Raw genomic sequence first — 27,731 nt, forward strand, 5'->3', positions numbered from 1 at the left:
TGGCAGTTTTATGAGGGGTAGAAGCTGCAGAAATGTAGGGTAACCCCTAAAAGCCATATCTTTTTGGAAAGCACACATTCTGATAAATCCAACATGGGTAAAGAAGACTTTCTACACCAAAGTACTAATTTGGAAAGCCTTCCTAAAGTTGATGGTTTTTATGACTTTTTTTGAAAAAGGCCTAAAATTGTTGAAATTTGCCATATTTATCTTACAGCATTTCATACATATAATGACAAATCACCCTAATTATGAATGCCAGCGGTCTACTGAACAGTTTCATGCCCAATATGCAAAGATTTACCAAAGTATGTGGTGTACAGAGGCCCCAAATGAAAATAGTGCATAGGAATTTTCTCAGCTGCCAACTCAATTCTGCAAAAAAAAGCCCAATGACCGTGTATTATGTGCCGTAAGACCCCCTAACTGTACAGAAAAACCCAGAAAACCATATATTTTTGGAAAGTACACATTCTGACAAATCCACAAGGGTAAAGAGTCCTTTCTGCACCAAAGTACCAATCTGCAAAGCTTTCCTAAAGTTAGTGGTTTTTATGACATTTCAGAAAATCGCATAAAAATGTTGCAATTTGCCGCATTTATCTCACACAATTTCTTGCGTACAAAGGCAAATCACCCCAAATAGGAACACCTATGGGCTACTGAACAGTTTGATGCCCAATATGCATAGATATACCAAAGTCTGCGGTATGTACTGACCCCAAAATAAAAATAGCACATATGGATTTCTCACCTGCCAGCTCAGGTTTTGCACACAGAGCCCCCTGACAGCGTATTATGCGTAACACCCCCTAACCATACAGAGACCCCCAGAAAACCATATATCTTTAGAAAAAACACATTCTGAGGAATTCAAAATAGGTAAAGTTATTTTTCTACACCAAAGTACCGCATGGCAAAGCTATGCTAAAAACAGATTAGGAACACTTATACAGGGATAAAAATGCAATAAAACCACAAAAATTGTGTAAATCGATGAAACAACAAAATAAGTCACACAACAGTGTAATTAGTGGTTAGAATAATAGATCCAATAGTCACGCTGCCAAAATAAAATTTTTAGGGAAAAAAACTAAAGACAAAGGGGTAAAAAATAAATAAATAAATTTTGTATACATGTGTGCACACATCTAAAATTTGTGTGATAGTGTGTAAGTGTGTATATAAGTGTGCTAGAGTGTGCAAAATCGAAAAAAAAAAAAAAGTATGCTAAATTGTGTGTAGATGTGTGTGTAAATGCCTGTAAATGTGTGTAAGTGTGTGTATTAGGCAAATAAAAAGCACTTACCAGCAGAAGGTCTCAGAGATCTGCGTGGGCGGAGCTAGGAGCAGGGGAACAGACAGGACAAGTAGCAGACGCATGCGATCGGTCTGCTGCTTGTAGCTAGGTCCCGATCGCATCGCTGGACCAACTTGCCAGCCCCCTTGGCTCGTTGCCGAGGGAGTTGGGGGCAGAGCTGACTCTCTGCACCGGCGGCTTTTGCTGCCGGTGCAGAGAGAATGACACTAGTACCAAAAACGTAGGTACTACGTCGTTGGCATATAATTGCTTTTTTTAAAACAACGTAGTACCTACGTTTTTGGCAGGGAAAGGGTTAAAAATGAGGCATAAGGCAAGCTATTATGTTTATCTATTTATTCTTTTAGAATTCTGAATTCTGCTTTAATAAGCTGCAGTCATTATTTAGGCATTTAGCACACACAGTATTTTCTCTGCTGACAAAAAAAGGACAACCCTGTCTATCAGCTGTGCGTAGTGGCAGGTGAAACACACCTTCTGCCTTGCATAATGATATCATTACACCATATGTGCCTTATCTGTTAAGTGTGGCCTTACAACAAAGTACTGGTAACAAGTTCTCCCTTATATCCTGCTTCGTGTTTCAATGCTGTTTCCCCTGTGCTACAGTATTTTAGCGAGTTGAAAAACACCCAAAACAAACCCACACTGCCTGTAATTCACTTTAAAATGATACTGACACTACTCCTTAAAATATTAATATACATTCAGAGTTACCTATAGGACATGTTGATCATTTTTCACTGATAGGGCTGCTTTTGTAAGTAAATGTGAGTTTGCATAGGAGCCAAGAATCCACTGCATGTGCCTGCACCCGGGCACACAATGGTTCTGGGTGCAGTTAAGGAAGAAGGCTGATGCCAGCAAGGGGCTGATTCTGAGTTTTTCCACAGGCCCAAGATTTAGCCCTGTGTGGCATTAGCCACCTCCCAACAGCTCCGATTTTTATGTCTTTCCCAGACACTGTCAGACCAGACTCTAAATGGTCCTCAAGTGGCTCTCAAAAGCCACAATTAAACTGCTGTGCTTTAGTCTGCTTGGCTACAAACTAGACAGTCGCTACAGCCAGTGCTGTGGCATTTAAAAAAATACTGGGATACTTCCTCTACCTCTGCCTCACAATCTTCTTAAGGGTAAGAGAGTTACTCGCCCACAATAGATCTCTGCTATCACGGGTGAGTAACCACTCCCCATTGCTTTGGTTGCCTGCAGGAGGAAACTTTGCATGACTTTGGATGACCGAAGTGATGCAAAGGGCTTTCCACTGTCGACTTCTATTGTCGCCTGTGGAAATCCTTTTCGGAGTGGTTGCTCGCCTGCAATAGCAGAGATCTAATGTGGGTTTGTGGGTTCTTACCGTAAAAGAGTGTATCAAAAGCATAAACTTCCTCTTACATAGAACAGTTAAGTTACAAGTATTGCTTAGAAAAAGATAAGAGCCCTATATGCTGCAGGAGGTCTGGTGCTTCCTAGTCTGCACACACATAATTTCAAGTACACCTGCCTTCCAGATATACAGTATACAAAAATGTCTCTTGTCTGACTCCTACAATCCCAATACCCTCCTGCAAGCTCTTGTGATGAAATCCATTGAGGTTCATGCAAACCTTTCATATCGGCATGTACGAGACCTTGATAACCTCCCAATTACTTTCCTTGCCCCATATTGTGTTGTCTGTATTATTAAAAACATTAATTCTCAGGCAAGCTTTCTCTTAAATAAATAATGCTAATAACTATAACTGTACAAATATACAAATCCTTGAAGGAAAAGGACCTCAAAGTACTTGAGTAAAGTAAACATAGCTATAGAAAACATTAGCAGTCAGCAGCAGAAAAGGCCAGCAAGGTATTGTGTTGTAAATAAAGGGGTATAAATTCACAAGGAGGGAGAATGTTCTTCCCTTAACAAAACACACTGGACAGCATTTTAGAATATGTAGCACAGTTTTTGGTCTACAGTGCTTAAAAGGGATGTTATTGAAATGGATAAAGAAGAGCAAATAAGCCAATAAAATGTATTGAATGACTGGCCAAGTTCAGATTGTTCCAGAAGAAAGTATTCCCTCACTCTATTCCAAAATTGATAATTGCTGAAAAGATTGATGGACAGTTTTTTTTTTCCCTTAAACCTCAATTACTGTTATTAAGATTTTTGCTTCTCATTCTTGTGTTCCTCCTCAGGTTAAATTGCACCAAGCAGCTATGGAACTACAGCTGACCCCATTCACTGTATTTCTCCGTACCACTTTGGATTTGCTTCAGGAGAAGGATTCGGCAAATATTTTCACTGAACCTGTAAATCTCAAGGAAGTAAGACTCTTTTCCTATTTAAAATAAAAATAGAACAGAAATGTACTTTCTCAGTTGGCCCTACCAGTCAGTGCAGGACAGCTGGGGATTAAATTGTTCCTTACTGGAACTCTTCCTTTATTTTTTTTCAGTTTGCCCTGCCTTAGAGGCAGCATTCTCCTTCTCTCTTATTAATAATTCTCTAATATAGGTAATTCTCCTTACTTTTACAGGTTATTGCAGCAGAAGATTGCTCTGGTAGAACCCTCACAGTGTGCTGCTAGAAAATTACTCTGGTAGAGCCCTCACAATATGCTCCCAGGTTTAGCTTTTGGGAATGGGGCTGTGCATAAAATCGTACCCTTTTTTGGTTGAGCCCACAGTGTGCTTCCACCAGAGTGCGCCATATGTTAAGCCCACTTCCCCTTTTGTGTTGAGTCCCCTTGATGTAGCAGTGCTCTTTGTTGTTACGGCAACTGCATTTATGGGGAAAAGCATCTGAAGCAACCCATTGGTGTGCTTTACCCCTTGGCACCATGTTTTAAACCATAATCTACTTCCCTGGGGAAACCTAGGATGAGCCTCTTCAGCTCGGGTCACCCGACACCTAAATGAACTCAGATCTAGATGCGCACAGAACTTAAGTCATTGGCACGACGAAATTTATTTAGCCGATAATCACACATTCCCGGTGGCGCCATCTTGAGGAGCAGTACACATCTATGCAACTGCTTCTGCTTACTTCTTGGCATGTTTGCTACAGCAGTTCAGTCCTCGCAACTCCCTCGGTTACACAAGTGCCCACAACTTTACTTCTACGATTTAGCAGCACTTTGGCAGCGGATGTCCTCTGCTTCTAAAGGCTCCTCAACACAGGTCCATGTAACATAAGGTTACTACTACCAGGTACCACAGTACTTTCATATAGTATGTAATATACAGTATGACTTCCCCAGATGAGGATTTACTCTTATTACTCTTTACTCTTCACTTATTGAGGAAATAGACTTGACTGACAAAACCCGCAAACTTAAAGCTAAGGTAAAAAAGGCTAGCAAAGCAATTCATAAGCACAAGGAGGATTCACCATCACCTTCACAAACAGGTGAAGAACAGAATTTTCACTACTGCGATTGTGCATGCTACTCAAGAAACACAAGAACCATCCCAATCAATTACAGCTGCCACAACTTTGGGGCCATCTGTTGTGGATTCAATCCACAATTCAGTCCTTTGTTAAACAAAAAATGTCTACATTCTCATTCCGATTTAGACTCTCATTCAGTCCTCTCTGTAAATTCTGAAACACCCTCCAACATCGCCCGAACAGAAATAGAGAGAATTAAGACAGCACTATGATTTTTAGGGGAAGCAGGAGTGGATGTCTCTAAACTTGGCCGATAAGGTTTTGGCAGAAGCTATCGCTGTGTAAAGAGCACTTTGGCTATACCAGTGGACAGGAGATATTGTGTCAGAAAACAAGGTTACTTCTATAATATTTAAATGCTCACAATTATTGGGACCAGAACTCAAACAAATAATTTCACAGGAGGGAAAGGAGCATTTCTTACACAAGGCAAGAGAGCTTAAAGGAGAATGAAAGTCAAATTCTATTAAGCACACTATTCAATAGTACTACTATTGTTAAGTAAAAACACTATATTTCTGGCTTGCCTAATGAAAGATTTACAGCGTTACACTTACTGCATGCTGCATACTCGTTTCTGTGAATGGCGCCACCATTTGAAAAGGTTTGCCCACTTCCTTTCCCTCACGGTCTATACTGAGCATGTGCAGCATTCCCCCCCCCCCCCCCCCCCGGCTGGGGGCGTTACTAAGGGAGCGTGCATAGACACAGCAGGGAGTGGAGAGCACATTATACACATGTGCACAAGAGCAAAATACAAGGCACTGAGACTTAAGGCTGCCCACAGGAAGAGGGGGAGAGATTCTGTGACGTCACAGGAGGCTTCAGAGTGCTGTAGGCTGCCATTGCCATATCAGACACAAGACAGCAGGGATCTGGAAATCAAGCTATATAGTGAGTACTTTACACCAATGCCTCTAGACTAAGGGGCCCATTTACTTACTCACGAACGGGCCGAATGCGTCCGATTGCGTTTTTTTCGTAATGATCGGTATTTTGCAATTTTTTCGGAAAATTATCACGACTTTTTCGTTACCAATACGATTTTTTGCGGAAAAACGCGAGTTTTTCGTAGCCATTCCGAAAGTTGCGATTTTTTCGTAGCGTTAAAACTTGCGCAAAAAGTTGCGATTTTTTCGTAGTGTTAAAACTTGCGCAAAACGTTGCGCCTTTTAAGTTTTAACGCTACGAAAAAAGCGCAACTTTTCGCGCAAGTTTTAACGCTACGAAAAAATCGCAACTTTCGGAATGGCTACGAAAAACTCGCGTTTTTTCGCGCAAATTGTATTGGTAACGAAAAAGTCGCGATAATTTCCGAAAAGTCGTAAAGGCGCCGAAAAAATCGCAAAAAATACGAAAAAGTCGCAAAATGTTCGTTTTTCAATCGGAATTTTTCCAATTCGGTCGGAATTCGTGTCTTAGTAAATCAGCCCCTAAGTGTTAATTTATAAGAACCCTCGTTGTCCTTTAAAAGAGACATCCACAAGAGGAATTATTACCACAACTAGTGGTCTTCAACAGACAACACAGATCACCCAGATCTCTGGTCTGAAGGACCCGAGTCGGCAGCTGAAATCTGCCTGTGTATGCCCACCTTAAGTCTTCCCGTAAGGCCGCTTAATCCAAAGGTCAGGAATCCTGAACATCACACACAGACACTTTCTCTACCACCAGTTGGAGGAAGATTGAGCAACTTTGCAAAAGTGGCAAAATTCCATAGCAGACCCAGGGTATTAAACATAATAGAAAAAAGATTTGTGCGATTGGCAATTCCCACCGCCTCAGCAAAGTGACACCCCTTTACACCATATAAGACCTACCCCACCGAGAGGTAATAACACCTGTACCCATGATTTCTGACTCCAAGGATTCTATTCAAACATTTTTCTGGTTCCAAAAAATAACGGTTGATTTGACCTCTAAACAAATTAATAAAAAATAAAAAGATTCAAAGTCTTTCAGCCATTGTTAATAGCCTGAAACCCGGTACCTTCATGTCAGAAATCGCCATTCAAAATGCGTATTTGCACATCCCAATAATTCCCCATCATCAGTTGAAGTTTGCTCTGGGCCCCCTCCACTTTTAGTTTCGGGCACTACCGTTAGGGCTAACATCAACACCAAGAGTGTTCACAAAAGTTCTCTGCGCACTGTTAGTGGTGCTCAGGATAAAAGGCATAAGCATCACAGCTTATTTGGACGATGGAGGCCATTCATGGTACCTAGGAGATCCAGCTTTCTTCACTATACCATGGCTGGCTCATAAACCACAGAGAGAGCCTTCTTATGCTGATACAATCCCTAGAATTTCTCTGCATGCTAGAGTGGACAAGAAAGTATTTCCCTCTCCATCAAAGGCACTCCCCATACAGCATACAGCCCACAGCAACACAAGATATCCTTCAACTCTTGTGCTTGATGGTGGCAAGTGTCAAGGCAGGAGATTTCATCTCCGTCCACTTCAATGGAAATTTCTCAATATGTAGGACAGACACCATCAGGATCTTACACAAGTATTTTACCTGTCCACTGCAACAAGGTAAAAACTTGGACTGGTGGTCACACCTGCCGAATCTACTACAAGGAAGATTTTGGAACCGACCAGTACAGGAAGTGATCACCACCAACGTGAGCTGGCGCAGATGGGGGACAACTTGGCATCTACAGGTCTGTCAGGGGACATGGTCCCAAAACGTGCTTCAACTACACATTTAACTCCCTGGAACTCGGGGCAGTCTACTATGCCCTGCTTCACTGGCAAGAGCAACTAAAAGGCAAATGTTTGAATTCAGTTGAACAACAGCACAACTGTCTGAATCTTCAAGGAGGGACAAGGTGGTCTTCAGCACTCTTACAACTATTGCAGATAATAAGCTGGGAAGAAAAGCGCAAGGTACTTCTTTCAGCGATCTACATTCCTAGAATCCAGAATTTGTAAGTGGATTACTTGAGGTGCAATACACTAGATCCGGTAGAATAGTGAGCAGATGGGGTCAACTCTGTTTGGATGTTATGGCAACAAGCTTTAATACACAACTTCTGTGCTTTCTTAAGTACACGATCCCAAAGCAGAAGGAGTAGTTGCCCTGGTCTTCCTATGGCATTGACAGCTGGCATTTCCACCCATATCACTCATACCCAGATTACTGCACAAGATCAGACAGGAACAAATGCCCACAGTTCTTATAGCAACGTGGCGGCATTGCTGTGTTTTGTTCACAGACCTGATTTGCCTAGCGGGACCTAATATTTGGTTCGCCCCAAAATACCAAACTTCCTGTTGCATGGTACAACTTACGCGAATAAACTTCACAATCTGCATTTGACGGTATGGTTCTAGGTGCTACCATGAGATCTGGCATCAATTTTCTTGGCAAGAGTGTCACTCCACTCACATTCTAGATTTTTTACAAGAAGGAACAACCAAAGGGTTGTTTAAGAGAAAGCGTTTCTCTTAAAATTCAAGTACTCATGCTATCAGCCCCTTTTTCATAAGCAATGGGCTGGCACTACTAAGACTCCACCCTCCAAGGAGAGAGCCTGTCCCCCTATGGGACCCTTAATTTAGTTCTGCAGTCTTTGCAACAGGCACCCTTTGAACCCATAGGTTAGGTATATTAAAAGTTATCTAAGTCACGTTGATCGTTTTTCGCTCATAGGTTTGCTTTTGTAAGTAATTGTTACTTAAACTTCCTAAACCTGTTTTACCAACCGATCATTTTCTAACCTGGTCAATCGTCTAAATGGTACGAATATTCAGAGCCCACACAAGGTCCAAAAAATTTACGAAACTAGGCTTCGTACAATTTTATCGGTATGTCTATGGCCAGCTTAACTCCTATTAAGGGTATACATGGCTTGCATACTTTTGTCTCATGCTTCCACTGTTTCAATCTGAAAGTCACCTTTAGAAATCACATTAGATTATTAACTGAATATATGCAGAACTAAACCTTTATCATGTATCCTATGCCTCCATGCTGAAAAATTAAAACAAACTCAGTGTAAATTCAGAAATAAATGTAATATCTTAGATTTGATAGATGAGTGGAAAGAAGCTATAGAAGCTCCCAGTGTAGTTTTCATTAACAGCAAGAGTCTGTTTTCCAAACCGTTTGTGTTGCATCAGGCCTACATTACCCCCTGTTATAATGTATAAAACCAAAATTTGCTTTTATCTGTCCTAAATGCCACTCGGTGCAAACATTTTCCACTTAATGTGGAGCTGCCAGTACCATTACTTTCTTTTGAACTGAAGTGTGTAAGACTACTTATTTTAGTAACTACAATTCTAGAGAACCAAGTCAATCAATTGTAGTTTTTTATTTTATACCGTACGACTGATCCTTCATCATAAAGGATGTGCGCCTGCAGTATATAAAAGAAAAACTATAATTGATTGACTTGGTTCTCCAGAGTGAAAATTCAGGTTCCAGCTACCGTAGAAATTATACATGGTGTTATAAAATTTTTTTTTTTTTTTTTTGTATATACATAGAAGTATTACAGATAAGCCTAATTTGAAATTATCCATATAAAGAGGCCCTCTACTTTGCTACCCCTTTATTGCTTTTACTTAAATGTTTGTTTCATAATGAAATTATACAAAATAATAAAATACTAAAAAGTACCATGTTCTGTGTCCGCCATTCACTTGGTAGAGGTAAGCCATCTGTGCCCTTACCTATTTTGTCTTTAAACACTGCCTAATTGTTTGTATGCACTGAAGAAAAAACTGATTACCTACATTTGTTTTTTTTGTTTTTTAGTCCTTTATAATGACAGTCTTAAGAAGTAAACCTGCTTAGAAAATAGACTTGTGGAATAAAACCATCAAGCCATCCACAGTTTGTACCACTCACTTCTAATTAATAAATAAAACTTAACTTTTAATCCTTCATCTAAAATTAACATATGTCAAAAGGAAAATAAAAAGAAGAGGGCAAGGAACATGCCTTACAGTGCACAGAAAAGCAGGAGCCAGTGTGCACCAGCAGCTTTTTTTTTTTCCTGTGCTCATTCATGACTGCAAAGCAAAATGCCTCAAAATGAAAAAACGAGGCTGGCACTAGAAAAAACTGGACCAGTTAGCCAAAAAAGCCAAAAGAAAAAAACATTTCAAACATAAACAGCCTGACGTGTTTCATGCTAAAAGCGGGCACTTAATGAGAAGGAAAGTTGTTTTTGAATTTTACTGCCAAAAGATTCGCCACAAAGCTTGCTCTGTTTGTTTAAGATTGCAGCTGCCATTTTAGCTTGGTATTCCTAGCTTCCTGCTTGCATATCTAGAGGCTGGTAGCTCAGATTACGCATTCCTAAGGGTTGGGGGAGTGAGCATTATGAATTCTTATTGGAGGGGGTAGCAGGTAAAGGGAGAGAGGAGAGAGCTGTGCAGACTCTGGCCCCTGAAATGAAGGATTTTTCTAAGAGAGGAATCAGATACCAAAGAACATGTTTACAAAAAAATTAATTTGTCTGATACATGACTGCTTGACTTAAAACACACAGAAAATGCACTTATTAAAGTGCTTGAAAATAGAAAGTGTATGTACCCAAATCAGAATTCATATCTGTTGAAAACCTCATACAGCATTCCATGTTTAATAATACCTATAAATTGTTCTAAAAATGTACAAACAGTTTGCAACTTGCAGTGCATTGAGTTATAGTATAACACCATTATAAACCATTAATTTTATCACTATCATCCGCAAATATTAAAACTTTGTGATTACATACGTGTGATTCGTTTAATGCAACTATAGTGCAGAACTAAGTGTTTTAAAGAATCCAAAGTCAACTGTTTATTTTCAACAAAATCTATGCTGGTGCATAATAATTGCTAATTAGTAATAAAATTATTGTTTTAGATTGGAATTAAATCACACATTTCTGCCTTTTTGAACTTTGGTACCAGTAGCAATTTAAGAGGAATGGGGAAAGTCCTCAAGAAAAAGGTTAAAAGCTAAAGGCAAGGACTTATTGTTCTGCTAAGGGCACTTTTGGGTTCAGAATTGCAATATATGTTAGGGAAATGAACAACAGCACACTGTGGCTTATGACACATTTGCTGCTATTCTACGCAAAATGGCTACCAACACACAATGCTAAACTATACAAAACACATGGAGGCACATTTATCAACATTCTGATTTTAGTAGTTTTAGAGTTTTTTGAAACCACAAATAAACAAACAGTGTGAGTAAAACTGTTAAAACAGTTGTACTTAAACTTCACCACCCATGTGATGCTAACAGAGGTTAATGAAGAGCTACAGACTTTAGACAAAGGCAGAATCCAACAGGCCTTTCTTCAGTTGCCACTCCAGCAATGGTTAATTGTCTGGACATAGTCAGTCCTAAATGAGATTCTCACTCCTGCTCCTCTATGTCCAGGAGTGCTTTGATCCTCCAGAATAATCATGCAGAAGCTCTCTTCTACTCCATCTCCTTTCCAATTAAACATTACTACCTAAGCATGCTAATAGATCATCCCTCCAATTTGTTGTATATCCATAATGTATCTTCTTTGAAGCATTTAGAGCAAATAGTTTCCTCCATAGTGAAGAAAATATCTACTATAGTGTTCTGCTGCTGTTTACAATCGTTCAATACGAAAATTTCATGACTTTCGGATCACCAATACGATATTATCGTGACTAATATGATTTTTTCGTGAGCATGTTCGTGATTTTTGCGATCTTCAGAAATTATCGTATCCAATCCCATTCGGGATTCAAACTCTTGTTTTAATGAATCGGCCCCTTTGTGTACAATTGTCATATGGAAAACTAGGAGAAACTGAATAATTTGGCTCGTCTCTTAGCTGCTAAAGAAAATATTGCTCCTGCATGTTATTTAGCATTTTTTTCCACAGCAAAAATGACCCACAGAAAAATGCTTAGCTAATAGTAAATCAGCTTTATCCATATCAAAGGCTCTCTTAGTAGAGGACTTATGGTTAGCCAATATTTTCTGTGTCTTCCCAACACACATTGAACCACAAGGAGAAATAATGAAGTAGATGTATAATAAGTAGATGTGAGTTTGATGAAATGCAGTCCCAGTTATCAAACTGCAACATGTAGTGCAAGCTGTGCATTTACGCAAAAAATTAAACGATAAGTATTACACCTGAAATGTGACTTAGGTTGGAAAAAGACATGTCTATCGAGTTAAACCTTTTGTATCTTTAATGAAACCTGCCTAACTACTAGTTGATCAAGAAAAAGGCAAAAAAAAAAAAAAAAACACCTTCTGAAGCCTCTTCAATTTGTCTCTGAGGGGGAAGAAAATTCCCTTCTGACGCCAAGATGGCATTCAGACCAGTCCCTATATTTTCTCACTTGCTAAAAATCTATCCAAACCCTTCTTAAACTTATCCAATGTATCTGCTAGTACAAAAACTTAAGGGGAAAAAATACACAATATAATATAGAAACTCCTTTCTTCTAATCTGAATGGATACCCTCTGAATGTCTACTGGAAGGACCTAATGGTAAATAAAGCATTAGAGACATTGTTTTTTACTCAACTACGTATGAATATATAAGGGATCATATTTCCCCCTTAAAGGAAAACTATAACACTGAACAATTCAGGTCTCTATAACAAATATTGCATAAAACAATATCAGTATATGGCATTGAGTTATAGAAAATTGCTATTTCAAGTGCTAAGGGCCCCCACCTTGTACAATTCACAGGGCATGCAAACAAACCAAGGGCACAAAAACAGGCTAAGTTACATTAGCCAATGAATTGATAGAGCTCTTTCTTTTATTTCCATACTTAGTTACTGGTATAGTTAAAGCGGCATAATTTCCTGTCAGGTGAACTCTGAGGGAGGACACACACCATCACAAAATAGTGACTCAAGGTATTTACCAATATATATATATATATATATATATATATATATATATATATATATATATATATATATATACAGTGGTGTGAAAAACTATTTGCCCCCTTCCTGATTTCTTATTCTTTTGCATGTTTGTCACACAAAATGTTTCTGATCATCAAACACATTTAACTATTAGTCAAAGATAACACAAGTAAACACAAAATGCAGTTTTTAAATGAGGGTTTTTATTATTTAGGGAGAAAAAAAATCCAAACCTACATGGCCCTGTGTGAAAAAGTAATTGCCCCCTGAACCTAATAACTGGTTGGGCCACCCTTAGCAGCAATAACTGCAATCAAGCGTTTGCGATAACTTGCAACGAGTCTTTTACAGCGCTCTGGAGGAATTTTGGCTCGCTCATCTTTGCAGAATTGTTGTAATTCAGCTTTATTTGAGGGTTTTCTAGCATGAACCGCCTTTTTAAGGTCATGCCACAACATCTCAATAGGATTCAGGTCAGGACTTTGACTAGGCCACTCCAAAGTCTTCATTTTGTTTTTCTTCGGCCATTCAGAGGTGGATTTGCTGGTGTGTTTTGGGTCATTGTCCTGCTGCAGCACCCAAGATCGCTTCAGCTTGAGTTGACGAACAGATGGCCGGACATTCTCCTTCAGGATTTTTTGGTAGACAGTAGAATTCATGGTTCCATGTATCACAGCAAGCCTTCCAGGTCCTGAAGCAGCAAAACAACCCCAGATCATCACACTACCGCCACCATATTTTACTGTTGGTATGATGTTCTTTTTCTGAAATGCTGTGTTACTTTTACGCCAGATGTAACGGGACACGCACCTTCCAAAAAGTTCAACTTTTGTCTCGTCGGTCCACAAGATATTTTCCCAAAAGTCTTGGCAATCATTGAGATGTTTTTTAGCAAAATTGAGACGAGCCATAATGTTCTTTTTGCTTAAAAGTGGTTTGCGCCTTGGAAATCTGCCATGCAGGCCGTTTTTGCCCAGTCTCTTTCTTATGGTGGAGTCGTGAACACTGACCTTAATTGAGGCAAGTGAGGCCTGCAGTTCTTTAGATGTTGTCCTGGGGTCTTTTGTGGCCTCTCTGATGAGTTGTCTCTGCGCTCTTGGGGTAATTTTGGTCGGCCGGCCACTCCTGGGAAGGTTCACCACTGTTCCATGGTTTTGCCATTTGTGGATAATGGCTCTCACTGTGGTTCGCTGGAGTCCCAAAGCTTTAGAAATGGCTTTATAACCTTTACCAGACTGATAGATCTCAATTACTTTTGTTCTCATTTGTTCCTGAATTTCTTTGGATCTTGGCATGATGTCTAGCTTTTGAGGTGCTTTTGGTCTACTTCTCTGTGTCAGGTAGCTCCTATTTAAGTGATTTCTTGATTGAAACAGGTGTGGCAGTAATCAGGCCTGGGGGTGACTACAGAAATTGAAATTGAAAATTGAAATTGATAAACCACAGTTAAGTTATTTTTTAACAAGGGGGGCAATCACTTTTTCACACAGGGCCATGTAGATTTGGAGTTTTTTTTCTCCCTTAACGTAAACCTTCATTTAAAAACTGCATTTTGTGTTCAGTTATGTTATCTTTGACTAATAGTTAACGGTTTTTGATGAGCAGAAACATTTAAGTGTGACAAACATGCAAAAGAATAAGAAATCAGGAAGGGGGCAAATAGTTTTTCACACCACTGTATATATATATATATATATATATATATATATATATAAATATATAAAAATGGTTTCACAGGCAAGGATATTGTGGCTACTAAGATTGCACCTAAATCAACAATTTATAGGATCATCAAGAACTTCAAGGAAAGAGGTTCAATTCTTGTTAAGAAGGCTTCAGGGCGTCCAAGAAAGTCCAGCAAGTGCCAGGATCGTCTCCTAAAGAGGATTCAGCTGCGGGATCGGAGTGCCACCAGTGCAGAGCTTGCTCAGGAATGGCAGCAGGCAGGTGTGAGCGCATCTGCATGCACAGTGAGGCGAAGACTTTTGGAAGGTGGCCTGGTGTCAAGAAGGGCAGCAAAGAAGCCACTTCTCTCCAAAAAAAACATCAGGTACAGATTGATCTTCTGCAGAAAGTATGGTGAATGGACTGCTGAGGACTGGGGCAAAGTCATATTCTCAGATGAAGCCGCTTTCCGATTGTTTGGGGCATCTGGAAAAAGGCTTGTCCGGAGAAGAAAAGGTGAGCGCTACCATCAGTCCTGTGTCATGCCAACAGTAAAGCATCCTGAGACCATTCATGTGTGGGGTTGCTTCTCATCCAAGGGAGTGGGCTCACTCACAATTTTGCCCAAAAACACAGCCATGAATAAAGAACGGTACCAAAACACCCTCCAACAGCAACTTCTTCCAACAAGTGGAACAAGTGGAGTAATGCATTTCCCAATATAATACAGTCCACATGGACAAGTAATACAGTAAATAACATGATCAGATAGGCAAGTCAATCTGTATCGTATTTGGAAGCGTTTCCCTTGGTGTGGATGTGAAAAGGAGTCACCAGTAAGTAAACATCCACAAGTTTTACAGTCACCACACCGATAGCATCCATTCTTTTGTGTATTTAGCCATGTCTTTATGCTTCGTTTTGGAAAATCAGTGATCATAAACATGTCACGTAATGAACGACCTCGGCGGTAAGCACATCTAGGTGGTGGAACATTTAAGAAAGGCAGTCCCGAGTCTAATTGCAAAATAGGCCAATGCTTTTTTATTATACGATTCACTTGATCGCCTACTGGTGTAAAATTAGTAACAAATACCATTCTCTGTGAGGAGTCTTGTTTTGTACCTTTCGTTCTCTGTTCCTGTTCGGATGTCTTACGAGCCTTATCCAATGCCAATTTCAACGAGTCCAAAGAGTATCCCCGTTCCAGGAAAAGCTTAAGCATTTCCACTGCCTGTAGTTCTGCTGCTGCACACTCGGAATTAATTCTAAACACTCTCAAAAACTGAGTATACGGAATGGATTTCTTAATTGAGGGGGGATGAAAACTCTGGGAATGTAATATCGTATTACGATCTGTATCTTTGCGGTACAATGTAGTACCTACCCCCTGCTCTGAACGAAATAATCTTACATCCAAAAAGTCAATGGTATCTACATGCCAATTTAAAGTAAATCTCACAGGTGTAGGTGAGCATTTAATTCTGTCACCAGAATTAAACAACAGTTTGGTGAAGAACAATGCATTTTCCAGCATGATGGAGCACCGTGCCATAAGGCAAAAGTGATAACTAAGTGGTCCATGGCCTGGAAACTCCCCAGATCTTAATCCCATTGAGAACTTGTGGTCAATCCTCAAGAGGCGGGTGGACAAACAAAAACCTACTAATTCTGACAAACTCCAAGAAGTGATTATGAAAGAATGGGTTGCTATCAGTCAGGATTTGGCCCAGAAGTTGATTGAGAGCATGCCCAGTCGAATTGCAGAGGTCCTGAAAAAGAAGGGCCAACACTGCAAATACTGACTCTTTGCATAAATGTCATGTAATTGTCGATAAAAGCCTTTGAAACATATGAAGTGCTTGTAATTATATTTCAGTACATCACAGAAACAACTGAAACAAAGATCTAAAAGCAGTTTAGCAGCAAACTTTGTGAAAGCTAATACTTGTGTCATTCTCAAAACTCAGGACTTGGCAAAAATATAATAAGTTTATTTAAGAAAAGAGATCCAACGTTTCGAGCACTAACTGTGCTCTTCCTCAGGTTTTTTCCCTGAGGAAGAGCACAGTTAGTGCTCGAAACGTTGGATCTCTTTTCTTAAATAAACTTATTATATTTTTGCCAAGTCCTGGTGTGTGCAGCTCATTCTCTTGCTTTATATTTTTTTGCTAGCACCCTGGGCATTTGAATTTCAATAGGGTGTGCTCCGTGTGTTCTTGTTATATATATATCAATTTGACCTTTAATAGGTAGGATATAAATTATCTGTTGGTTAATTATTTATCCTGGGATATAGTTTTCCTTTAAACAAAAGATAATTGCTTTTGTGTAAACGAAAATGTTTGAAGTAAAATGCTGCAAAATGCTAATTTTGTAGAATTCTTCCACAAATTAAAAATAAATATTTTTACATTTGGAATTCTTCAATTTAACATATGGTTATTTCCCATGCAAAATATATTTGCATCATTTTTAAGAAGCTGATTTGCCCTTCAGTATATAGATCTAATAGGTCAGCTAAATGTTTTCTCCCAAAGCACAAAATGTTTTTTGGGAGTTAGTGCACATATCTGTGAAAATTGGCAAGCAGTGAAAGGGCTAAGTTTTTTCTTGCTGTGTTCTATGCAATAATTACAGTTTTTTTTTGTTTTTTTTTAAAGATTCCACAAACCTAGATCATTCTACAGGAATTCTGCACGATAATTTTTTTTAATATTTATTTTCTTTACTGTATTTGAATTATATCAAATGCCTCTCTCCTACCCTCCATTATTTTCTTTTTCTACTGTTTTTCCTTCAGGTTCCTGATTACAGAAATTTTATTGTTCATCCTATGGATTTTTCTACAATGCGACAAAAGCTTGAGGGTCACCAATATACATCTCTGCATGCGTTTGAAGATGATTTTAACTTGATGGTTTCAAATTGTCTTCGCTACAATTCACAGGAAACAGTCTTCCACCAAGCTGCTCTTAGGCTTCATCAGTTAGGAGCTGCTATTTTACGTCATGCAAGACGTCAAGTTGAGAGCACTGGTTATGATCCTCAAACTTGTCTTCACCTTCCTGAACAGCCACGCACTGCTGACTACTATAGGGTTTCCTGGGACGAGGGTAAAATAATTATTTTTGTTTTATTTTGTGCAAATAAAATTCTAGCATAAAAATTATTTTAAAGCAAACAATACTAAGCTCATTATAAATATGTTATAAATTTGTGCTAGTGGATCAACTCCTGCTTCCAGAGAACAGAGCACATCTTTCTCCCGAATGCCAGTTGAAAGAACTCCTAGAGAAACTTGAAGTTGTAAATAGCTTCCGGACTAGTGGTGCTCGCACAAGGCGTCTAAGGCTACTTCGAAAGGAAATTAATTTGTTACGTCAAAGGCTGGCACCACGCAGTCGAGACCCACAAGAAACTGATGCTGGTAGGTAGAATTTACAGAGAAAAGATTTTTTTCCTTTTAGCTTCCAAGTAAGCCAAACCATTGTTTAATTATAGTTCAATTAATTTCATGATTAATTTTACATATTTTTGCTTTAACTGTTTGCTGCAGATCATAGAATTTTCAACACTGTGTTTCAAACTCCTTGCTGCCAGTACAATAGATGCTACATTTTTGCTGTTCAGGCTGATTCAGTGTAGGACTGCGAGCTGCCTGGCAGCTCGTGGTTCAGCTTCTGGTGGTTTGGCAACACAACATTTTGGCATGTTGTAGGTAATGGAAAGGCTATTCCACCCAAAGACTGATTTTTTGCAATATGAAAAAATATTTTTTAAGGCAACTTCCACCATTACATTTTTTTTTCAATAATTTTAGTTGCAAATAGATTTTAAAATAACATGAAAACTATTGAAAATGTTTAATGTATATTAAGCCGGACTTTCCTTTTCTTTCTTACTATTGAGAACTATTCTTATAGCTGCTGGGAGCTGCTATCTTGCTACCCTCCCACTGTTCTGTTGATCGGCTGCTGGGAGGGGGATGATATCACTCCAACTTGCAGCTCAGCTGTACAGTGTGACTGAGGTTTATCAGAGCACAGGTCACATGACTGCGGCACCCTGGGAAATGAAGAATATGGCTAGCCCCAAGTGAAATTTCAAAATCAAATATAAATTAATCTGTTTGCATTTTCAATGGATATCAATGCTGGAGAAGCTCTAGTAATTGATGTTTTTGAAAAAATATGTTCTCCCATGACAGTATTCCTTTAAGTAAAGTTACTTAAAATAACACTTTTATTTACTATGCAAGACAAAATGTTTGGTGGAGGACCCCTTTATATTGGGAATTTAAAATAGTCTAAAATTGTCAAAATATGTAAATTGCAAAATTGCTTAAAACTGTCTGAGCTTGCTTTTAGGGTTTACATATCCTTTAATACTGGGCATGCTAGTGATTCACACTGCTCTTAAGAAGAACTGATTGGTTGCTATGGGCAACATCACAGGTGATTTTGGCTAACAATCTATAATAAATATGCCTTAGTGTTTGTTTTCTTTTTAGGTATGTTGCTGCAAATCCTTTACCTTTTCTTGAGGGTAACCTGGAAGAATAACTAAGGTTGTGTTAAGATATAAAGGAGAGATTACAATGGAAAATATGGAGGTGTGATCGCTCACTTTTAGGACTCCTATAACTCAATTATTTTGTAAGGGTTAGTCTCTCACTTGTTAAAAGGCATCAATTATTTATATCTACCATATCTGCCTGTACAATTGATTTAGGGAGAAAATTACAAAACTTCATAGCTTTCTTGCATTGCATTCATAGCTCTCCTTTTTTTTTTTGAGGGGTCATCAATGGCTTTGGGAATCACACAGAAAGTGGATCAGATTCTGATAGCAGCTCAGTTTTGAGTCGGCTGACTGTCTTAAACTGCTGTGGGTAAGTGAATGGTTAAAACTGTTTTATATAACCAACAGTTTTTTCCATTTTATATGAATTCAGCTTGTTCTATTTATACTTCTACAGAAGTCTCATGCCCCTGGGAAAGCCTGCCCTGTTACGGGTACCCTTCTTCGAGACTATGAATGGTGATTTTGATTATAACTACCAAGGTGATACTGAATTTTCATTTTCTGTACTGTACTTTTTTGAGTTGCCTATGACGAGTGGTCATTTTATGATCACAGGGACACAAATGCAAAAGCACTAATGGGCACAAGAGCCCCTTCCCCCCCACCACCACCACCCCAGGCTGTGCTCACACTGAGCGCCGGATGAAAAATCTAGCGTGTATTAAAGAGAGCAGCATCAGGACATGCAGCTAGCCTTGTACTTACCGCCTGTGGAAAGTGCCCTTATGGAGCCTATGCATCCTGCTTCTCCTACCTTGTGCCTCAAAATAACATGCAATGTAGGGTGGAAGGGGAGGATGCTTACATGGCTCCCTTCCCCATGACCCTTTAGAATATTTGAGCTGAGCTCAGGAGAGGAGGTTAGGAGAAAAAAATTGAAGCAATGGGAACCAGCAATGCCATTTCTTCACTGGCTGCTAGAGGCGTGTTTAGTAATCTTAGCTTAGAACAACTGAGCATGCCCGCAAGCCAGAAGTCAAAGCAAATACCTGAGGGAGTGGGTTACAGGAGGAAAAGGAAATCTAAATGATTAAGAAGATGTTGTAGTCTTACTATTAACCTCTGGACAACTAGAGTGGAAGGTATTGAAAGAGGCTGTTCAAAGGCTGATTAATTATAGTGCCTGTGATTAAAGGAGAACTAAATCCTACAATGAATAGGGCAGGAAACACCATATTTTATATAATAAATTGACTGCATTCGCTTTAAGTTTCAGCATCTCTATAGTAGTAATGATATAGGTCTTTACATACACAGTGTGCTCTGAGCAGCTGTTGAGAAGTTAAGCTTAGAGGTCATTGCAAATTATCAAGCAGAAAAAGAGGTTTGTCTGTCATGAAAGTTGATGCTACAGGGCTAATTATTTTATTCTGATGCAATTGCCTTGGTTCAGATCTGCCATGTAATGTGAATCTGAATGAATTACTAATCAGCCTTTTACTGTTACATTTATATACTATTTATTGAGTTATTTATTTTGGTCCCTAAGCTCAGTAATTGACAACAGAGCATGTGCTGTGAATCAGCAGAAAAGAGGATGGGGAGCTACTGGACATCTTTGGAGGCACAGATCATCCCTGTTAAAGGGCTGTGGTCGCCTTGGGCTGGTGCAGATGCCCAAAACATAATATACAATATTTCTGCCCTACTTCTTTAGTTAGGATTTAGTTCTCCTTCGGGTGGGGTGGTAGAACCCTAAACGTGTAAGGTATTATTTATTTTATTGGAAGACAGGCTGATGTCCTGTATATTTTTTCATATTTTAAAAGCAGGTTTTAGCTATAAGGTTATAAGCATAACTTTTTATTAATAATTTAGTCTCTGCAAGTGCATATCATTTTAAAAGCAGGTTTTTAGTTATAATGTTCTAATCGTAAAATTGCACCCATAGCATGTTAAGATAAACCTTAAGCCTATGATTAAGGGCACATACCCCCAAAATGCATCAGGCTTTTAGGCCATGTTGTATGACACTGATTTTATAATTTATTTGAATTGTTTTTATGGAAGGAGTTGCATCTTATCATTCTCTTCAAGATCATATTTGTTTTTTAGCCTGGCACCTCCCTGCATGGTAGGAACTTAATAACAAACGTTATTTCATTTTTATTCTTAGGACGCAGTCCTCTGATGTCATTTGATGCTGGTGTTGAACTGCAGCCTCTCCAGCTGGTGTGGGCCAAGTGTCGTGGGTACCCATCTTATCCTGCTCTGGTGAGATTAAAAAATATGATTGAAAGATGATGGAATTCATCTTTGATATGTCATCTGTATAGCGGTATCTTGACTGGCAGTGTCACTAAGTAGAGCTTTGTTGTTAATAGATGTAAGGTTATGGAGACTACTTAGTTTTTTAATAGGCCTAATTTAGGGAAAGCTTTGATGGAGAAGAATCTAGGAGTATTTGTGAGTAATAAACAAAGATTTAGTATAGATTCTCTAGATGAAAGTGTCTTTAAAAAAAAAAAAAAAAAAAAAGCCTTTTATTTTAAAAACCCCTTTTAAATTACTCTAAACAGGCACCAGAATACAATTCCTTTCTCCCTGCATGCAGATTTATTTGGTCTTTCTATTAGGGCTCTGGCACATGGGGAGATAAGTCGCCTGCGACAAGGCAACTGAAATCGTGGCGCTGCGTATGCCATCCCACCAGCAATTTACATTTTCGCCGGTGGGATGGCATTTTGGGGAGATAAATCGCCCGCAAACAGGGAGATTTGTCGCGGGCGACTAATCTCCCTGTGTGCCAGAGCCGTTACAAGCAGCTGAATAGCAGTTTTTTTTTTAGTTACTTTCTTGCTTAGCCTGAAGCTCTGCCCCCTTTTGCTTTCTGAGCACTCCTCTCTCCAAACATAAAGACCTTAAAGAGGTGCCTACTGGCCATGCTCACTGCCTCCAATCAAAATCAATCATGCATGTGTAGTAGGCACCTCTATGGGGTCATTATAGTTGGAGAGAGGAGGAGTGGTGTGAAAGCAAAAGGGGCGGAGCTTCACACTGGACACGGAAGTAACTAAAAGAATTACTGTATAACTGCTTGTAATTTGTGATGCACCAAACCCAGCTTTTTGGGTTTGGCCAGGACCGTGGATTCCGCCGAATCTGAACCCTGCCAAAAAAAGCAGAATCCTGGCCAAATATCGTACCGAATCGAATCCCGTAGTCGGTGGCATCCCTACTTGTAAATGAGAAACAAAATAAATCTGTGTACAGGAAAAAAGGTAACATACAAGGTATGTTATTATGGGGGGTGTTTTGAGTAATGTTAAGGGATTTAAAATAAGCATTACTTTTAAGGGAACAGTTTAGTGTAAAAATGAAACTGAGTAAAATAGATAGACTGAGCAATATAAAAAATATTTGTAATATTATTAGGCAAAAATGTAATCCATGAAGGCTGGAATGAGCAGATGTCTACCATAATAGCCATAACACTACTTCCTTTCAGCTCTCTAACCTCTTAGTTAGTCAGCAAGTTTTGGGGGGTGGGGGGGCCACATGGGACATAACTGTTCAGGTAGTTTGAGCATTCAGGTCAGATTCAAAAGCAAACTAAAAGCTAAGAGCTGTAAAGGAGGAAGTAGTGTTCTGGCTATTATGTTAGACATCCTTTCACACCAGCCTTTTTAGATTACTTTTTTGGCTAACTAACTAATATTTTGCAGTCTTATCTATTTTACCCAGTTTCATTTTGACACTAAATTATATAGGGGGAACCATTCAATAAACTGCCTTATTTACTCTTTCCAGAAGACTTAACGGCATACTTCGATTTTAGAAGAAAGGAGGTGTCTTAAGGTGCAGTTGGGTTTTTTACAATAAGAGCTGTGGAGTAGTGGAATTCTTTCCCCAAGTAACTGTACTCACTATATTTAAAAAAAAAAAATATACAGTGGCTTGCAAAAGTATTCGGCCCCCTTGAACTTTTCCACATTTTGTCACATTACAGCCACAAACATGAATCAATTTTACTGGAATTCCACGTGAAAGACCAATACAAAGTGGTGTACATGTGAGAAGTGGAACGAAAATCATACATGATTCCAAACATTTTTTACAAATAAATAACTGCAAAGTGGGGTGTGCGTAATTATTCAGCCCCCTTTGGTCTGAGTGCAGTCAGTTGCCCATAGAGATTGCCTGATGAGTGCTAATGACTAAATAGAGTGCACCTGTGTGTAATCTAATGTCAGTACAAATACAGCTGCTCTGTGACGGCCTCAGAGGTTGTCTAAAAGAATATTGGGAGCAACAACACCATGAAGTCCAAAGAACACACCAGACAGGTCAGGGATAAAGTTATTGAGAAATTTAAAGCAGGCTTAGGCTACAAAATGATTTCCAAAGCCTTGAACATCCCACAGAGCACTGTTCAAGCGATCATTCAGAAATGGAAGGAGTATGGCACAACTGTAAACCTACCAAGACAAGGCCATCCACCTAAACTCACAGGCCGAACAAGGAGAACGCTGATCAGAAATGCAGCCAAGAGGCCCATGGTGACTCTGGATGAGCTGCAGAGATCTACAGCTCAGGTGGGGGAATCTGTCCATAGGACAACTATTAGTCGTGCACTGCACAAAGTTGGCCTTTATGGAAGAGTGGCAAGAAGAAAGCCAACAGAAAGTTAACAGAAAAAGAAAATTAACAGAAAACCATAAGAAGTCCCATTTGCAGTTTGCCACAAGCCATGTGGGGGACACAGCAAACATGTGGAAGAAGGTGCTCTGGTCAGATGAGACCAAAATGCAGCTTTTTGGCCAAAATGCAAAATGCTATGTGTGGCGGAAAACTAACACTGCACATCACTCTGAACACACCATCCCCACTGTCAAATATGGTGGTGGCAGCATCATGCTCTGGGGGTGCTTCTCTTCAGCAGGGACATGGAAGCTGGTCAGAGTTGATGGGAAGATGGATGGAGCCAAATACAGGGCAATCTTGGAAGAAAACCTCTTGGAGTCTGCAAAAGACTTGAGACTGAGGCGGAGGTTCACCTTCTAGCAGGACAACGACTCTAAACATAAAGCCAGGGCAACAATGGAATGTTTAGAACAAAACATATCCATGTGTTAGAATGGTCCAGTCAAAGTCCAGATCAAATCCAATTGAGAATCTGTGGCAAGATCTGAAAACTGCTGTTCACAAACGCTGTCCATCTAATCTGACTGAGCTGGAGCTGTTTTGCAAAGAAGAATGGGCAAGGATTTCAGTCTCTAGATATGCAAAGCTGGTGGAGACATACCCTAAAAGACTGGCAGCTGTAATTGCAGCAAAAGGTGGTTTTACAAAGTATTGACTCAGGGGGCTGAATAATTACGCACACCCCACTTTGCAGTTATTTATTTGTAAAAAAATGTTTGGAATCATGTATGATTTTCGTTCCACTTCTCACGTGTACACCACTTTGTATTGGTCTTTCACGTGGAATTCCAATAAAATTGATTCATGTTTGTGGCTGTAATGTGACAAAATGTGGAAAAGTTGTTGGCTTTCTACAGAGTTGAAATTACTGCTTATCATTCAGACTTGCCTGTCCCCAATTTCTAAACCCTCCCAAAAATGTATAGCCTGCCAGTGACATAATTTTTCTCATATAGTGCTACTTATTCTTGTTCTTTTTTATTTTAACAGCCAAGCTAATATGCATTAGGAAGAAGGACACCTTCTTTTTCACCCACTTTTTCCAGCTGTGCTCAATGAAATGAGATGCTAAATAAGTTTCAGATTTTCAGAGTTTTTTTCCTGAAGAAAATCCACAAAATGTGTATTTTAAAGGAAAACTATACCCCCCCCCCCTTCCAATCTATGTAGGCCTCTATAAATATATGTTTTGCATAAAATGGCTCGAATGCAAAACCCTGCTTTATCTTAAACCATTTTCATAAAAAGATACTTTTATAGTAGTTTGTGCCATTGGGTACTCCTTAATAGAAAACTACCATTTTAAGTACTAAGGGCCGTCTCCTGGGATCATACAATTTATGGTGCACACATACATGTTAGGTCACATCAGCCAATTAATGGACAAATTTCTGTCTTTTATTTCTTCCTGTTACAGTTAGAGCTGTATTATTTACAAAATTGGAGCTCAAGGGAAAAGATTAAAAAATAGCAATTTTTACAGATATATATGTATATTTTAGTTTGGTAAGTTTCTTTAAAAGGCCACATAGTTTATACAATATCTGTTGGGTAAGTATTTGTTCTAAAGGTATAGCTTTCCTTTTAAGTGAGGGTTGTTCAAATAGTGCAGTTTAAATTTGTTCAAGATTTGGATTTTCTGGGTTTTTCAGAAACTGCAATGCTTTGCAGTAAGATTTACATCTATTTGAAGTGGGTGGGATTTAATTAGGTGCACTTAAACTAACTGTTAAAATAGAATTTATGGTACAGGTATGGGACCTGTTATCCAGGATGCTCGGGTCCCAGGGTGTTCCGGATAAGGGATCTTTCCGTAATTTGGATATCCATAACTTAAGTCTGCTAAAAATCACTTAAATATTGAATAAACCCAATAGGCTTGTTTTACCTCCAAAAAGGATTAATTATATCTTAGTTGGAATAAAGTGCAAGGTTCTGTTTTATTAATACAGAAAAAAGGGAAATCATTTTTAAAAATTAAACTTATTTTCTTATTAATGGAGTCTATGTGAGATGGCCTTTCGGTAATTCGAAACTTTCTGGATAACGGGTTTCCGAATAAGGGATCCCATACCTGTGCTCCATTAGAGCTTGCTTCTGTGGTTAGCCATGTCATAACTAGATCCTTTGTAAACAGGACCCAAACCCAGATCCACCAGAGCTTTACAGAAATAAAGATCCATGTGTCTGAAGGTGCCCACTAGTTCTCCATCTTTTTTCTTGCTAAACCACTGCCCATTTTCTGGACACTCTGTCTAAAATGACCTTATTGGGAGTACTCACTTACCAGGAATGGGTACTAATACTGCTGGTCACTGGTTCAGATGCAGGGGTTGCAGCTGGGTGGTCTCTAGGATCTATCTTGGGGCAAGGAACACACCCACAGTTTTAAATACGGAACAGGGTTTTAATTTTTTTATGCAAATCACAAAGGCAGCTTCCAGAGTGGGTTGGCCATGTGGCATTCCAGGCAGGCCTTTATATTAACATAGTAGATTAAGTTGATGTCGCATGTACATCTTGTTTAACTTTTTTTCCCCTTTTTTATTTCAGTTTGGTAAGATACTTTCAGCAGATCGAAATAAAAAATAATAGTTTTCTACCTGAAATAAAAATTATATTACAGGTATGGGACCTGTTATCCAGAATGCTTTGGACCTGGGGTTTTCTGGTTAAGGGATCTTTCCGTAATTTGGATCTCCACAATTTAAGTCTGCTAAAAATCATTTAAATACTGAATAAACACAACAGGCTTGATTTGCCTCCAATAAGGATTCATTATACCTTACTTGTGATCAAGTACATGGTGCTGTTTTATTATTACAGAGAAAAAGGAAATACATTTTAAAAATTAGAATTATTTGCTTATAATGGAGTTTAATAATGGGTTTCCCTATAAGGGATCCCATACCTGTAATATGATATTAAAGCTGCAGTGTTGAGACTTTTAATATTTACTTGTTTAATACGTTTTATTTTGAAGTTTTACTACTTAACCACACTGCTTTGTTCATATATATATATATATATATATATATATATATATATATTTGATTGCCATTACCGCTTTTTTTTTTTTTTTTTTTAGATCATTGATCCCAAGATGCCTAGGGAGGGGCTGCTTCACAATGGTGTACCAATCCCTGTGCCTCCATTAGAGGTTCTAAATCTGGGAGAGCAGAGGCACATTGAGGCTGAAGGCCAGCAACTCTTTCTGGTGCTGTTCTTTGACAATAAAAGGACTTGGTGAGTTAAACTTTACACAAGATTCTAGTTCTGTATTTATGTCATCCCTTTGCAGTCCTGCAGCAAATTTCACTCTTGCATGTGCCTTTTTTAATTTATAGTACATATATCCAGTTTGTACATATACAATGGTGCTTCAAAGTTTGTGAACCCTTTAACATTTTCTATTTTGTATATAAATGTGACCTAAAACATCATTTTCAAACAAATCCTAAAGTTTATGAAGAAAATCTAGTTAAACAAATGGAACAAAAATGATTATATTTGGTCATGTATTGTGAGTGAATCATGCTCTAATTATTTGGTGTGACCCCTGTGTGCAGCAATATGATACGCATCCACAAATGTGTTGTATGTGTGATCAGGCTTTGCTGGATCCCCATTCTTTATATAAAACTGGGTATTTCACTCACACCTGATTGTCATTCCATTGACTGAAAACACAAGACTGACTTCACCTTCAAATTATATGATAATCCTAAGGATTCACCGTGTGTAATATTTTTTTTCCATTTGTTTTAGGCCAAATAAAAATATAAAAAATAGAAAAATTTAAAGGGTTCACAAACTTTCTAGAACCACTGTATGCAGCTTTTGTAATTCTTTTAGAAGTGTACATTTTCAGCTAGCAGTTGTTATATAGTTACATACTGGTTGAATATGAATAATTCAGTCTTTTTGCTAAATAAATTCCACTTACTATAACATCTAGTTGGTCCAGAAGATTGTAGAAACCTATCTGGAAAAAAATCCTTATTGAACCACGATCAGTATTTTCAAAGTATTATGAGTAACTGTTTTTGAAACATTCTAATGTATCTGGCACTGCAGTCCTGGGAGAGTATTCCATAAATTAATTGTGCTTGCCTGGGTTTTCTTTTAATTTTTTTTTGTGCTGTACCAAGTTAAGGCACTTGTGTTTTACAGTACTGTTTCA

General features: G+C 38.8%; 1 protein-coding gene across 2 annotated transcripts in view; it reads left to right on the forward strand.

The window, feature by feature from the left end:
* The window catches only part of brpf3 (bromodomain and PHD finger containing 3), a 78,609-nt gene that overhangs the window by 45,299 nt on the left and 5,579 nt on the right, over positions 1-27,731 (forward strand). For both annotated transcript variants that reach the window (NM_001134807.1, XM_031896093.1), the window contains 7 exon segments: positions 3,506-3,634; positions 17,121-17,433; positions 17,544-17,747; positions 19,118-19,211; positions 19,299-19,384; positions 21,021-21,118; positions 26,637-26,794. In NM_001134807.1, the coding sequence (NP_001128279.1) occupies positions 3,506-3,634; positions 17,121-17,433; positions 17,544-17,747; positions 19,118-19,211; positions 19,299-19,384; positions 21,021-21,118; positions 26,637-26,794 (1,082 nt within the window).

Source organism: Xenopus tropicalis, chromosome 2 (assembly GCF_000004195.4).
Source record: "Xenopus tropicalis strain Nigerian chromosome 2, UCB_Xtro_10.0, whole genome shotgun sequence".
Taxonomy (NCBI): Eukaryota; Metazoa; Chordata; class Amphibia; order Anura; family Pipidae; genus Xenopus; species Xenopus tropicalis.